The sequence below is a fragment of the Fusarium coffeatum genome, assembly GCF_003316985.1.
Source record: "Fusarium coffeatum strain FIESC_28 chromosome Unknown BRIP53273_contig_33, whole genome shotgun sequence".
NCBI lineage: Eukaryota > Fungi > Ascomycota > Sordariomycetes > Hypocreales > Nectriaceae > Fusarium > Fusarium coffeatum.
Genome location: NW_022157830.1, coordinates 126,777 through 142,753, shown reverse-complemented (window position 1 = coordinate 142,753; position 15,977 = coordinate 126,777). Strand labels below are relative to the sequence as shown.

At 48.6% G+C, this 15,977-nt stretch overlaps 2 protein-coding genes across 2 annotated transcripts; one reads left to right on the top strand and one right to left on the bottom strand.

Moving 5' to 3' along the window:
• Nucleotides 1-272: 272 nt before the first annotated feature.
• Nucleotides 273-1,406, top strand: FIESC28_01203 (uncharacterized protein; the record flags this gene model as incomplete). The annotated part of the gene is made up of 3 exons (XM_031155354.1): nucleotides 273-388; nucleotides 443-1,224; nucleotides 1,276-1,406. The coding sequence occupies 3 exons, from the start codon at nucleotides 273-275 to the stop codon at nucleotides 1,404-1,406; spliced, it is 1,029 nt and encodes a 342-aa protein (XP_031020521.1).
• Nucleotides 1,407-1,879: 473 nt separating this feature from the next.
• Nucleotides 1,880-2,730, bottom strand: FIESC28_01202 (uncharacterized protein; the record flags this gene model as incomplete). The annotated part of the gene is made up of 2 exons (XM_031155353.1): nucleotides 1,880-2,300; nucleotides 2,354-2,730. The coding sequence occupies 2 exons, from the start codon at nucleotides 2,728-2,730 to the stop codon at nucleotides 1,880-1,882; spliced, it is 798 nt and encodes a 265-aa protein (XP_031020520.1).
• Nucleotides 2,731-15,977: the final 13,247 nt, after the last annotated feature.

Below are 15,977 nucleotides of genomic sequence, written 5' to 3'. Positions count from 1 at the left end.
GTCGTCAAGTTGTTGCGTTGCGTTGTTGCGTCGCTTTGCTTTGCGCTGCTCAGACACTTTTACATAAACTTGACCCCGTCTCCCTTTTCGTCGCGTGCTTCTTTCTTTTCTCCCTCTTCTACTTTTTCCTCCCAAACTTCACGATACCCTCATACCCATCCAACATAACCTCTCTTGTCGGCTTAACCATTCCTTCGGTATAAGCTCTTCTCCAACTTCCCCTCCCGCCGATCAACCTTCATCCTCCCATTTTCAACCCGAAATCATACACAATGGCTACCACCGCCAGCGGACAAGAAACCGAGAAGGTTAACACTAACATTGTTACCCTTACCCGCTTCCTCACTGAGGAGCAGGCCAAGCACCCTGAGGCTACTGGTGACTTCACGTATGCTCATGTGACCCCCCAATTCTCATGATAGCCTCACTAACGACCCCTCAGTCTATTGTGCCACGCTCTCCAGTTCTCCTTCAAATCCATTGCCTACTACATTCGACGCGCCACCCTGGTCAACCTCACTGGTTTGGCCGGTTCTTCAAACAGCACTGGCGACGACCAGAAGAAGCTCGATGTCATCTCCAATGATCTCTTCATTGAGGCTATGCGCTCTTCAGGCAAGTGCGCGCTGCTCGTCTCCGAAGAAGAGGATGAGATCATCTACTTCAAGGACGCTTCCGATGCCCGCTACGCTGTCGCCTGCGATCCCATTGACGGTTCCTCCAACTTGGACGCCGGTGTCTCAGTCGGTACCATTTTCGCTATCCACAAGCTTCCCCCAGGCTCAAAGGGCTGCAAGGAGGACATCCTGAAGCCCGGTACCGAGTTGCTCGCTGCCGGTTTCACCATGTACGGTGCCTCTGCTCAGCTCGTCATTACCATGAAGGGCAGCACCGTTAACGGCTTCACCCTCGACAACGGCGTCGGCGAGTTCATCCTGTCTCACCCCAACATGCGCCTGCCCAAGTCGCGCGACATCTACTCTTGCAACGAGGGTAACTCACTATACTGGGAGGAGAAGACCATCAACTACTTCAACTCTCTGAAGCAGGCCCAAGAAAACGGCAAGCCTTACAGCGCGCGTTACATCGGTTCCATGGTTGCTGATGCTTACCGAACTCTATTGTACGGAGGTATCTTCGCTTACCCTGCCGACAAGAAGAGCCCCAAGGGCAAGCTCCGTATCCTTTACGAGTGTGCGCCCATGGCTCTTATCTTTGAGAATGGTTAGTCAATCGCATTATTCACTTAAGGTCTCTTTACTAACGCTCTTTTAGCCGGTGGTCAAGCTGTCGACAGCAAGATGAACCGTATGCTCGAGGTGGTGCCCGAGAGTATCCACGACAAGGCCGGTATCTTCATGGGTAGTTACGACGAGGTCGAGAAGGTTAAGAAGTTCCATCTGTAAAGGGTGAAACAAATACGGCGCTTTGGCATGGGATTGCAAATTTAGTTGAATATCAAAAAGCGAACCTCATGAGTGAATGAGCAATTAATGATCAAATTTATCATATATATTTCCACCATCATACTGAGTGTCGTCATGATGAGATGTCATGATCGTGAGCCATCATGCGGGCGGTTTAATTGGACATGTCACCGCCGGACCCCGTCTGTCATACAAATGGCGTGACATGGCTTTCCAGTCCCCTGGTTCAATTCATGTCCGTACAAGCCCGTACGGTCGATCTTGATCTTCAATTACCTTGCAGACACTGCATTCACCCCTGGGAACCATATGCGGGAACTACCAGCACCGCTGTTCTTCAAACAGGGAACTCTATGGATGCGACCGCTGTACTGGGTTGTCTCCATCAGCAGTAAAGGGTATTCGTCAGACAGTCAATTAATGGTACCCTGACGTAGTCAACTCCGGTCTTCCTAAGGCGAAGAATACTTGTACCCAAACTGCTCCTTAGCCTCATCAACAATCACTTTAAGGTCCGCACGTTTCTTCCTTGTATCTTCATCAACAGGATCCAACGCCGTCGGCTTGTCCTCATTAGTGGGCAATAGCATGCCACGTCTCACAGCAGGTCTCTCGAGCATACGAGCAAACCACGCCTTCACGTTGGGATAATTGTCCCATGAGATGGTAGTTCGTGGTAGACGATCAGTCCAGCCGATGAGAGATATGTCAGCGATAGAGTAGCGACCTCTGCCTGGACCGACGATATAGTCACGATCTGAGAGGCGCTTGTCTAGGACACCGTAGAGACGTTCTGTTTCTCCAACATATCGCTGGATGCCGTATGGCATTGTAGACTTGGCGTCGTAGAGAAAGTGTAAAACTTGACCATGCCTGATCACATGTTAGTGGAATACTCGATTCATGGTAGAAGACAAGACACTTACATAGGTCCAATTCCTCCATGCTGCCATCCGATCCACGATTCCGCTCGTGTGTAATCATCATCATCACTCCTAAACGAGAACTTGTATTCCGGGTCGTACTTTCTCGTCAAGTAGCTCAGTATGGCATTCCCTTCAAACACAGCAAGATCATCGTTATCATGGTCTACCAAAACTGGGATACGACCATTAGGGTTGATAGTTGTGAACCATGGCTCCTTTTGAATCTTTTTGCCAATATCGATGTCTTGGATGGTGTAATCCATGCCATACGCATCGCGGAGCTCTTCGAGGAGGATCTGGGCTTTGAGACCATTGGGTGTGCCCCAGCTGAGAAGTTCGATGCCCTCGGAGGCGATGAGACCAGTTGGTCGGGGCATTGAGTAGTTGCGTTTAGGGATATTGAGTAAGACTTTGAGATAAATCGAAGTGTTAGATGTGTTAATGAGTTTGATAGTAGGGTAAATGCATACACAATGGCTTGGTGAGAGTTGGATATCTCTTCATGGTGAGGCGTATGGATGCCATATTTATCACTTTGAGCTCCCAACGGTGTCTTCTTCAGTAACAAATCAGCTGCAATTCACCAATAGCTTCAACAATCGAATTCTCGATCCATTCTTCCCACAGCTGAAGCATGATGCTTACAAACAATGCTCTGGGTGTGCTTACTCATCGATGAAGTCTCGGAATGGTTATACATTTGGAATCATATCTACCTAACCTGGACACAACTTTCGACGACACTTTGCAAACATCACCAATACTAATGCAAACCTCTTGAAGAGGACTCTCGGACTAAATCAAAGACCCTTCCGGAGCAAAAGCACCTGCATAACAAAATTGAAGTGTTGCTAAACGTGGACCGTTACAGTCGCCTCATTATCCACATGTTGGTTCTATCAAATCTTCACTGAAACAAACAAGAAGACCCAGAATTACACACAGACAGTGGATCTTGACGCGCGGTAGAAGCGAAAAAGAAGAATTAAATCTGCCTCACCAGTTTCAAACACTTATTAGTTGACGAGATCGGGCCGTTGTTTCTATCTCTTACCGCCTCTCATCCAGGGTAGCTCCAAGCTTCAACTAACAGGTGCACGGTTGGAATAGTTCCAGATACAGTTAAATGAGAAGTTTTTTTCTTCTCTGCTGTGAAAAAGACTACTAGGAGATCCATGCTTTTTATAAGGGTCCAAAGTCCCATCTGTTTGATACAGTCTAGAATTGTTCTACGAGTGCACGTTTGTGTATAGCTTCTTTGCTAAACTCGGCGACTACGAAGTATCAACGATAACCCTGCTGGTGATCATTCTTGCTGTGGAGTTAACTTGGGAATAATAGAGTAAGGGTCCTGTCCTGAGCTTCAGTTATCGTCTCCTCCGAGAGAGCCGCCCCGGTCGTCCGGGTCAATCCCAGGTCATTGTCAGGTGAGAGTCAAGCAACAAGATGATAGCTTCACGGTCAGTGAAAGTGCACATTGACACGTCGTCATAAGACGCCTGGTATTGCAAATTGTAATGCAATGCAATGTTGCATTCAACTATTGAACGAACCAGCCCCTGTCTGTCTGTTCTCTGTACAGTCGAGTATCTGGCTAGAAAGAGACAAGCATCTACGTCACTATCATGAGGTACGAGAGCTCTGCTTAGCAATTGGGTTCTGACTTTGGGCTGCAGAGCGCCCGCCTCAAAAGCCAATTACAGTTCCCCACCCTTCATCGATCCTTGGGCTGACAACTATTGGATAGACCCTCGAGCTGACGGCTGATGGTACCCTTGGGCTTGGGACGGAGAAAGACAGCGAGTGGACAGAGCTGGCAGCCCATTGTAATGTGATAATGCAGCTCTGCGGCCTGAAAATGGTAATTCCAAAGGGAAACAACAACACCACAACCCATTCCCTTCCTTTCTGCTTTTCCGCTTCCATTTATCCGTTCTCCTCTACTCACTGTGTGCTGCGTCTTCTACACCAGAGCAAATCATGTCAATATGCAGTGCATGGCCCCCAAAAGTGCAGGGCAACGGTGTGAATCAGTCCCAGAAAACAGGGAAACTATATCAGAAGCCTGGTTGGAATCTGCAAAAAGAAATCCCCGACAGGCGCCAAGGGTCTCGCGGTAAGATAGATGGGTTTACCGGGTAGATCTGTGACGTCTTTCCATGCCCCGAGCTCGTTAAGTCCAGCACTCCGTCTGAACTCCATGCTATTTCCATTGACGTCTTTATTGAAGCTATGTTCACGACAATATCCTGTTATTCAAGCATTCAAATGGCATGTTTGCACAGAAGCGGGCGGCGCGACAAGACCACATCAAGACAAGGGCACTTCTGCACTTCTGATGGCTTCAAGCCGCTGAGGTAGCTCCAAGCTCCCTTGGACCTCCACTGCCATTCTGTCTTTCAGCGGTTGGTTTCACCCTAAATGAATAGTGTCTGTTCGCCGCCAAGAGCTCTGTTTGCTTCATTACGGACACTCATCCGAGACAGCCCATTCGTCACCTTTCAAGCTAACATGAAGCTCTTGACGGGACGACACCAGTAAAGCTTGGCTTGGTTCGGCGAACTGAGCTTGGAGTTCTGGTGGCTTTCTGTCGCAAAGACCACCCTGAGTTTTCAGTCTAAAATGAAACCAACCTAGACGTCTCGCTTTCGATAAATCGGGTAAACGATTCTATCAAGATTAGTCACCCTGAACTACCGAAATCGCCAAGTGACAGTGCTGTAGCTGTCCCCAACCTGCTAACGTTAGCTACCTGTAACTAATGCTAACCTAGCGACACCGGACGGTATGTCGTGGCTTTCGGTTGGCGGCACCGGTGAGAGCCGTCCCTATACTTTAGACATGGAGCCAAGGAGATTAGACGCAGTCGAGTTGAGACACGGCTTGATCTGCTTGTGGAGTGAGCATGATACTATTCGCCAGGTTGCGAATCCATCGTAAACAGATAGATGATGGAGTCGTGTTAAGGGCGTCTTGACCATAACGGCGACGATCTTCTTGATACTAGTGAATGAGTCAACAGACGGCGTATATTGCCCGTTCCATACACTCAAAACCTTGGGATAGCATTCGGCCGAGCCAAAAGATCCCAATTTAAACGCATCGTTGGAAGAGGCTATCCCATCTGGAGCCCGATTTGTTAGCTGTGATTGATAATCAACACATGTGACGGAACGGCATTGTAGAGGATGTACCGGCATTTCTGGGGGCTAATCTTTTAGCTTAACACAAGATCGCCTTGTTTATTTCAGCTTAGACAGAAGGAGTTATACTTCGCGCTCTCCATCGTCATCGCGTTCTCAGAAATGTAGACAAATTCCTGTAGTTGATGGAAGAGCGGAACGAAGAGCCATTGCCATCGACAAAGATAGAATACCATGAAATTCAACGATGGGTAAATGGTAAAGTCAATCTGGTAGCGGCCACATGAAGGCGTTGAGGCGCAAGATAGCCTTTTGGTACTAGGTGTAAACGGAAAGAAAAGATGAATCATCGCGGCAAAGGAAAAGATGATGCCTGGTCGGTCAAATCCGAAAGATGGGGAAATGACGTGCAACAGGCACAAGGCAGATTTTAGAAGAGAATGCGAGGTTTCGTATTGGTATTGAAGGTGTTGCGATGTTGGATTGTTGGTGGACAACTCAACTCATTGGATTCATGCAGCGCAACGAATTGCTACACGGAAAAGGGTATCAAGATGCAATTGCACAAGGACCACGAACAAAGTCCCTAGAGGCTGAAACATTTACTAGACCGGTGATGCTAAAAGCGGAGGAAGATACTCTGTACAGCTTCAGCTTCAGCCTCCTCCACGAAGCTATCCTCGAATGATGGAAATATGAGACCCAGGGCGTGTCTTGACTTCTCCGCTAGTTACAGCCTCAATGAAGAAATGACGGAAGAGCGATGGCTTCCCAGCCTGTCGGCTACCACTCGGCGAGATTCCCATGCGGCCGTTGACTTTTGTGTGTGAGTGTCGCAATCAATGGGTGCATCTGTTTCTGCTTGACTTGTACGGGAAAGCAAACAACAGACAGTCAAGAGAAAGGCACGGTACGTACAGTACTCTGTAGACAGACTGGATCTTGCTTGGCTTGTCTTGGGTCTTGGGGTCTTGGCTGGGCTGGCAGGTCGGGCTTGGGTTGGTTGAACTGAGGTCAACGAACGAGAACGAGACGCCCCCTGGTCCTCCGCCTTTTCAACACTGCAAAACGCTCTTGCCCACGTTAAACTGGCGGACTTTGGCACCCCGGTCGAACCTTCCCCACTTGAATCACAGGGCGGGGATGATCGAAGCAGGGGCCCCATGTCCTGTCCTGTCGCAGCGCAGCAGACAAGACAAAAACTACGTACCTTTTCATTTTCCCGAACTGGGCTGGGCTATCTTTAGCACGTAGGAGAAGTAACAAGTTCACAACTTATCACCAGCCTCATAGCGGAGCTAAAGCCAAAGTAGCACATTCCAAAAGAAGGTGTCATGTTGCGCTCCGAGGGGGCTCGGCCGGTAGAAACGTGGCGGAGTCGACTTTTACCAGGACCCAACCTCATGATGGGTCTCTGCCAGAAAATCTCCCCGTCTCCGTCTCCGTCTCCGTTCCGGGGTAGGGAAAATCAGAGTTTCCGGATCCCGTTGATCATACTGCTTCACCGATTGGGGTTTTTACTATTGCTCTCTGAATGGACTCATCCAGTAGAAATCTGCGCAAAATACTGCTGCCTACCGGGGGAACCAACCCCAGAGAAGAAAGAGGTTATGACTGCCAATCGCATTCATCCTCAGCCTGGTTGACGAACAGGTCAGGTCAGGTCAGTGGTTCAGGTTCATCAACGTGACTCTATATTGCATGCCAGCCAACCGAAGTAGCAGTGGTACCGCATTTCGCATTGTGTATCCATGTCTCAAACTAATATTTTGCCTTTTTCGGGCTGTCTACGACTGCTACCCTTACAGAGTAACACTCTGCGCTGGACATCCATTGTCGGGGAAGATCGCTACGCTGCAATGCACCAGCGTATTCCCCAAATTAAATCCGTATCTCAGCCATGATGATCATCCCAACGAATCGCGGCCGACATGATGAACTGTCCAGGAACGCGTAGAGCACAGGCACGGGTGCGGGTACGGCAAGCAGAAGGAATGCTACCTTGAAGGAGACGAGGAAAACAAGATTGCAGTCGTGGGCTTCGCCTTGTGGTCGCAGCGGCACAGCAGGTTACAGTACCCCGAGGCCCTGTCTCTCGAGCATCGTCCACCGGAAGGATGTTACATTTCTCGAGCCGAGACCCAGGACGATGAGTCGAAAGGTAAAGTGACAAGGGGTTGGAAATGCCCTGCTGTTGCAATCAATCCCTTGTAAATTTTCTCGCTCTTCTCTCACTCGTAATGCGTGTTGGTTGTGGCAGCGGAGTCGATCATGGATACGTCCATGGAGTTGGGACTCAACAGTGGGAACAACAAAATGAACTAAATACCGGCCCTTGTTCAATTCCATTCCATTTGCTTGGCTCTTCTTCAAACCACCCTTGCTGCAGATGCAGAGAAGAGCCTGACCAATCAGAAGAGAACCCCACCTCTCATCTTGCTCCCGCCCGTTCAGCCCTACCGCTTGAGCTTGAGAGTCACCCCACCCCGCCCTTGCAAGCGGAAGTTGCGACGGAGCTTTATAAGCCACGCCCCCTCTTTCGAAGCCCCACAGAAGTTCAGTGGTAGCAGATTGCAGTGCAGTGCAGTGCAGTGAGTCTCTCAGGGCCAAAATACAGGAGCCTAAATGCTTGTCTCAACTGGCACAAAGTAACCAGATTATTTCGTCTATTATGCCGGTCAATGTTTCTGACGGCAGTGCACTAGAGACAAGTCAATGCTTGTGATGCTCCAATATTTCGAGGCTCAGCCTTCTAGAAGTCTTGCTTTACTCTTTTCTCATGTTTAAGCGCACAATGATAGACACAATCTAAATGTCGGCCGTGATACAAGCAAATGACGTCTCGCCAAGGAGCTCTACCGCTGTAGATGCATCATAACCTACATGCGGCTATATCATCTTTCTGGGAGTGACTGTCTCATGCAACCACGGGCATCGTCAACTTGCAATCTGTTTGGACGACTTCTTAATCTCCCGGCCTCGCCGAAGAGCCTTACGGTTAACCTTCACCGCTGACGCTTCGGTTCTGGGGGAAACGAGATCCCCCTTCTAAACGTGCTGCAGCCCTATGGGGATATGATGCCGTAGCTCAAAACTGTGTCCATCAATCATAGCATGGGACTTTTTCAACTGTCGCATTCGCATGATGAGGAGGAAAAAAAAGTCCCGGACTGCCCATGCCCACATCGGGCATTTATACGACCAACCAATTGTCTATTGTTGACGCCTTGGAGTCTTGGGGCTGAAAAAGGTACATACACAACAATAAGACATTAACATAACATCCCAAGACTCAATTGCATCTTCAGCCCACGGAGGTGATGCACTGATTTGGAAATGGCGGACCGAGACACGCAGAGCGGGATAAAGTGATACACAGCTGTCAGGCAGAGCTTGTGTCTGTGTGCCAGACCTAGCGACAACTGCTGGCTCCAGCTTCGATGCAGTGGATCGATTAGTCTTTCTTTTTTCGTTTTCACTATCCGCTGTGTCTTGCATCCACAGTCATAACTTTGAATTGTAACTTGGCTCACTGGTGACACGCGCGTCGTTTTCCCCTCTAAAGTACTGTACTATGGATACTTTGTACTGTACTCGAATGAGTTTCCTTTTGAATGAATTCCCCTTCGAATCGATTTCCTACTCGGAATTAAAATTGCAATTACGTGGACATTGATTGATCTTCGGAGTTTAGAGGTCACAAGTGAGGATTTAACGGCACCACGTTTCGAGGCGCTGGCGCAATTGGGAACTGGCGCAAAGATTCCCCAATCCTGTATTTAACCCAGATTTCTAACCCCAGCCGCAATCAATCATCAATCCCACCCCTGGTCTGGTTAACACGGCAAGTTATTTGCCCACTTATCGTTTTTGGACCCCAAAAACGTTTCCCCCTGTTCTGAACTAGCCTCACCTTTGATAATAACACCCTACAGCCCTCGTCCTAGCCCCTCCCGTCCCCTTCATCTTTCTGGCAGCGGGCGTGTGCTTGTTCATCATTTCCTACAAGGGGAACAAGCATGCGTATCGTAGCTTTGTGGTTTCAAAGCTACCCAAAGCTCCCCGAAGCTCTACTGATGGGAACGGCACGGGAATGAAATCACGGCTCGGACACTACATGATTAGGATTCGAGACTACATGTTTTTCCTTCTGACTAGGGGGGCCATAATCCATTGCACATCGTCGAATAAATGGCCCAACGTGGTAAAGTCACTTTCTTGCAACTTCGGCTTTTAGAGTAGACGCCGTGTCTTGATTTGCTTCACGTGAAGAGAAATACATGAGAGAGAACTGCAGGGTCGCAGCTATCCTCCACAAGTGTGCAGTATTGCCTGCACCGTGAACTGTAGGTAGTTGTGGTGGCTTACTGGCTTGCAGCTCAAAGAGCCGAGTTCCATATCTCGTGTATCACATGAAGTGAGTGAGTTTCGATAGTGAAGACCGACCGCTTAACTTCTGTAGTAATCGGCGACATGTGGCCGACAAGGAGTAACTTATTCGAGGGAAAATGTCTCCGTTCTATCCTGGTGATGGCAGTGCTAGCCCGCCAATAACTCTCCGGGTCTTTGTCCCTGCTATACTGCTATACCCAGTACAGCCTGGCGTCAGGACCAAAGAAAGCAAAACAGAGGCAGAGCAAACAAGAGTGAGAACGGATCCCCATTATGCCGTCCGTGGCTTGGGGGGAAGAGTGAGAACCTTAAACCCACCCTCGTCGACGGGAGGACGAGACGATGGTACCGAGGAAGCGGGTGAAGGTTCCTGTCAGACGGTAGGTAAGGTAAGGGTATTTCAAATGCTGACATGGAAGGGAACTGTTCCGCTATCAATGAAGAATATCGAAATCCGAATCACTGTGAATTAGAAGCGTGAGTTGAGAAATCACCGACAGTATCCGTATAGTGCGTGTATTGTGCAATTGACCGAATGACTGTGACTGCTAATTCCTGTCCGGCACGAAACGAATGGAACGGGACGGCTGGTAAAATGGTCGCCGACCCGCGCGTAAACAGAACCAAACAGAAAGTGGGGTTCACGATGAATGACCCATGTCTTCTCTTCGGTTCCCTGCAAATAAAAAAGAATTATTGATTATTCTTCGGTTTTTTCTTACGGCGTATTTTCTCTGCAAGTCGTATATTTCGTTTGAAATAGCAGGTAGATAACGTTAAGTCGAGGAAAGAAACAGTGAGAGTCCGCCTTCTGTTCTGCCTACCAGCTACATGCATTATTAAACCCGGCACTACGGCTTCGCCGAACAGCCGTGCCTACCGTAAATGTTGACGCGCAGTAGCAGTAAACAAGCTATGTCTCTGTCTCGTCTCAGTGACCTAATCTTTGTCTCAACCTGCATCCGCCTTTTGACGTCAAATGACGGACCTTGGATGGGATAACGAGCAGCATCCCGTTCTGGATAGGTAGTCAGTCCCTTGTGAGTCAATCTTGTGATGATCTTCACAGTACTTTTCAATTTACGGGCGCTCGTTGCGGCATTCGGTCGGGGATAGTCTGTTAAACCCGCTCTCTCCCTTTACTTTTCTAAACGCTTTGGTAAAATTGAAATAATGGTCGCCGAAGATATCGTTCCATGATCGACAACCGGTCAAGCTTTGAAGCTTGAGCTAAGGCCAGGAGCTGCAGTAGCATCCAATGTACTGGAGTTTTTCGATGTGACGCATCCCAGTCCCAGTGATCTGGCTCAGGGCGCAGCGGCCGACCGACCCCCAAAGCACCAGCACCAAAATTACTAGGACGGGGGGGCTTGGGCTTGGGTTTGTGCTTGTCATCCAAAGGGCGGCGGAGGAACTGTCGGACAAGATTTGTCAAAGGGGTGCACTAAAACAATAGGTCACTAAATACAGTGCTCTACTCTTCAGTGAGACTGAGACTGAGACTTAGACTGAGGGGGCAGCAGGATTAGATTGACTCAATACTCTCTTCTGGTTGGAAGATTACGACTCAAGCGCCAACGCAACGGTCAAAGTCATCTCGTAGGGCTGGATACACTGGATAAACTACACCCCTCATGAACCATTTGCAAACCTTCAGTTAGTATAGTCTCTAATTGATAAGCATGCTCGGAAAAGATTGGATGATAGACGCCCTTGGCAAAAATCCCCATTATCAGAATACTGCACCTGCAACTGTAGCATGCAACCACCCAAAGACAAACCCGTGATGTTGATCAATCATCAACCATCAACCAAAAGGGCGGGTGAAGGATAAACAGGCGGTGCCACGTACATGCACATACAGCCCCCAACGCAACGGCTTATACCCATGCGGATTCAGGGGCAAGAAGCAGATCAGCCTGGCAATATTCAAGTGTTATTGGATAGACGATCATATTGCTGGAAGGTTTGCAAGGCAAAGCATCGTTATGGGGGCCCAGGGACTTGGGCCACAGATTCGAAAGATATGTCCAGATTGGGTAAAAGGTACCTACCTGGTAGAGACAAGGCCTTACCAAAGTTCCGCGGAAGGGGGACCCTTTGTGCTTGCACATGCATTTGGTATCAAGTGTTTGTGGCAGTTTCAGCCATGTTCAACGGTCGAGACTCTTTGGTGACGATATCTATTCGTTCATCAACGATCGTTCCATTTATCCTGACCTTTGATATAATTAACTAGCTTGGTAAGGAATCAAGTTTCGACGAACAATTAGCTACGCTGTGTTGGCTGCGAATCAAAGGGTGCTGTGCATATCAGAGGCACAGGCACAGGCACAGGGCCAGGGACAACACATGGGAAATAGTCCCGACATTCAGGCCCGCGTAAGGCTGAATCAGGACTGTCTCTTCATTTTGCCCACATTCCGATAAGTGGACTGGACTGGGCTTCTTTGGGTCAATTATACTGATTTCCTATTTCGTCTCGACGTTTCATCCACTCTGCGTCGTTTATCTCATGGATTAGAATCCTTATCCATGAGGGTCCGTAGGCCAACGGACAAGAGAATATCCGCCGTAGTACTGTACAGTAGAGTCACACAGACACAGTAGCATAGAGATCAACTAGAAAATAAACCCTGCAGCTTCACAATCCATGTCTGTGCACGAGGCCATCGACTGATTTCCCACCTTGTGGGGTCTCAACTTAGATTGGCTTTGCTTTGCGAGATCGTAGGGAAATGATAGACGGCCAACAATTCTAGACCTAGACCTAGACCTAATTACAGTACTCAAGAATTAATGTTTGATCTTTGGGATAGTAAATATGGCCTCAATATTCAACAAGGATCTTTCCAGTATGATAGGATATTATTAAATCACTCTTGTTTATTCGTGTGACAGGGTGTGCAACAAGGCCTACCCAAGTAAAAGAGGCGATGAGGATATTTTTATGAACTCCCCAATAATAAATCGGCATCTACCACAGCGGGGAAGAGGTCTATATTTCCGCTATAATATCATTTGTGTGAGTACTACCGGATCGTCTTCCCGTAGGATAGGGACTTTGCACACCGAGAAGGATGGGATGGGATGAGTTGTTAACACGATAGTCTGGTTGACTGATCAAGACATGAGAATCACAAAAAGAGGAGGTGGCAAAAAGAACAACAACTCATCTCATCAAATTCACTCATCAAGAGATACAGTAGTGATCTTGGCTAAGATGGGGCATATCCAAGAACCGCCGTTGAAGCTATCTCGATTTTACCCTCAAACTAGATGCGGCACAGCAAACGGGCTAGAACATCACCATGACCGGGCATGTTCAACGGTCGGGAAATTTACTCGCTCACTGGTGACGTGAAGGCAAAAAGCACCACAAGCACAAGCCTAAGCCTGCCGGCGTCTCTCTCTCGAAGTGCTCTCCGTCCACTCATATTTGGCATCTGACCCTCCTCTTTCTCGTCAGTTGAAACGTTGCTACTCTCCCAAAAAAGGGAAAAGAGTTTACATATTATCGCGCTTGACAGCTGGCAAGGGACCCAATCACACAAGGACAGGGGTCGCACAATCATGATCTAAGCCTCTTCCTACAATAATGCCTTTTTTTTTTTTACTGCTTCCAACGGCTGTAGCCATTTATTTTTCTCGCGCTTGTTTCGACCAAACAGGGATTGCCATCCATTTTCCCACTCGGTCTTTTCCCTTGGCGCAAAATGCAGTGACCAAGAGGCATATCCGAATTCCACGGACGAGATCCACGGAGCTTTTCGGCGCGACCTGCCGTTCCGTTCTTTGTTTAGAGGCTACCTTACGTTCTTTTAGCGAAGGGTTCCTTTAATCGATGTTACGGTACCTTGCGGATAATAAATGGCTTGTTAACGGGGCTCAAACTTTGGGTTTATGTCGAAGTAACTCTGGCTCGCACCAAAATTAACCTGATTGGCCAGTCTGTAAGATCCATGGCCGTCGCCGCGGAGCCGGACTCTCCATTGACACGGAGCCGGTGATTTCCTTTTCTGGACCAGGGTATGTTTATGTAAAAGTCAAAAGTCAAAAGCCAAAAGCTTCAATATCCGATTTGTGTTGCAATATAATATCAAAGTTCAACAGCCAGTGACACTGACTGGTGAGAGTACATCGCGTCAACGCAGCCCTTTCATTGAAGAATACGCACACACATTCGTGGAGAAAGCGCTTAGAATAGCGCTACAGACGCTCGACCAGACCGCTTATTGATTTCATGCGTCGTGGATACCTTCAAGAAAACTAACGTTAGTGTACAGTAAGTTCTGTGGAATATCTTGACTGAACCAAAGTCCGTGTAAGTCAAGTCAACGGCAGTCTCGGATATCCGTCTACACCTCCAGTACTGTAATTTCGCCCGTAGATGCTCTCGTACAACTTCCAAATAGAGATGATCGACATTGCTTGTTGGTGTCAAGTCAACACACTTGAGTGGTAAAACGGGCGCGATATCTAGCCACTGTCAAATCGTGTAGATAGATAAGCGCCATAGATCGACTCGACCGGTGCAATTGTCATCAAAACTCTCCGAACGCCGCGCCTCTCCTCGCCTCCCCCTCATTCCATCATCAACCTCAGGGCGCAAGCAGAAACTAACTCACTCACTCACTCAGTCACACTCTCTGATCGTCTCTGAAGGATTCTGCCAAAGCAGGTTAATTTGCCCCAACTGCTGTTGCTGTCCAGTACGCGGGTACGCAGTCCGAAGCCCTGTCGACGCACGAGCTTGGATCCTTGACCTGTGCTTCTGGGTTAAAGAAACAGGGTTCAGGGTCGAGTAGCACATCATAACAGGCAAAATGGCCCAAACAAGTTTAGCCCGAGCTTTGGACCCAAATGCCTGCTGTCATAATCTGGGCAAATGGTTGTTCACACTCTGTCACCAACTCGTAGGCGAAAGTTATTGTGTCGATCACCAGCGGAACGGCCCCCAAAAGACAAGCTCCTATCCTAAACTCAAGTTTCTGGGAAATGACTTCACCCCTTTATCCTTGAAAGTTTAGTTCATAGGTAATTTAGTCCGACTTGCACTCACTCCTGCACTGCAAAATGCCAGATTCGAGTGACATGAAGCGACGCGTTGCCACTCAACGGTCGGAAGCAGGGGTCGGCCGCCATTGAGCAGCGTTTCCTTCACAACGTCCCGTTGCGGCCGCGCTTAACGTTAACAGCCGGAACCTCGATCGTGAGAGACAGCCGAACCAACCCCTGCATGCCATGCGTTACGGTACTGCTTTACTAGCAGCGAATCCTTCGGACCGGAGAGCTTCTGATATTGTAAGGTGCTTTATGTAGGTGAAATCGATTTCAGTAGGGCTCCTTCATGACAAATAACGGCCACTGCAGCGTCTGCGGCTAATAGAGCATGGCTGAGACTGCGTGAAAGCCAAGACTCGTGGACTGAGCCATTAGGCTGGTGGTACCTGAACAAACTGACAGATGGCTTGCTTCAGTGTTAGAGGGTGCTGTTTTGAATCTGTCTTAGTTTCATATTGCGAACCCGCTATAAGTCTTCAAGTCTGTTGTTTGTGATATTTGACATCACTAACTGTCAAGCCCTAGCATCGTTTGATACAGTTCAGTTCAGTGCAACTCTAGCTAATATTCCGTTCATTATTCCCAGGGGGGCAGAGAGCATATGGCCCGGAGCCATGTGGTTGGAAGTGGAGGGTGCCACGAGAAGGGTTGACTTGGCTCAGTTAACTTGCCCTGTCAAAGATAACGGGTAGGGATAGACGCGGCACTGGGGTAAAATGGCACGATGGTGATGTCGCTTGTCGGATTTGTCTTGTGTCGCAAGCAAGTGCCCAGGGTGAAATGATCTCCCAGGCGGCTTTGACAAAGCTTGGCAAGCCTCGACTATGCCAAAAACGATCGAATAGTCGACAGACATGTTGATCCCCTTTCGTAGATAGTATCTGCTTGGGCTCTACCTCGAGTATTATGTGAGCACCTAATAATCGTGTCGTCACACAGCCCTACGACAGGCGGCTTCTGAACTGCCCTAACGACGTGGCCGGCCCGTCAAAAGGTCCTCTAACCCGGCAAAACGGTCCTGGGAG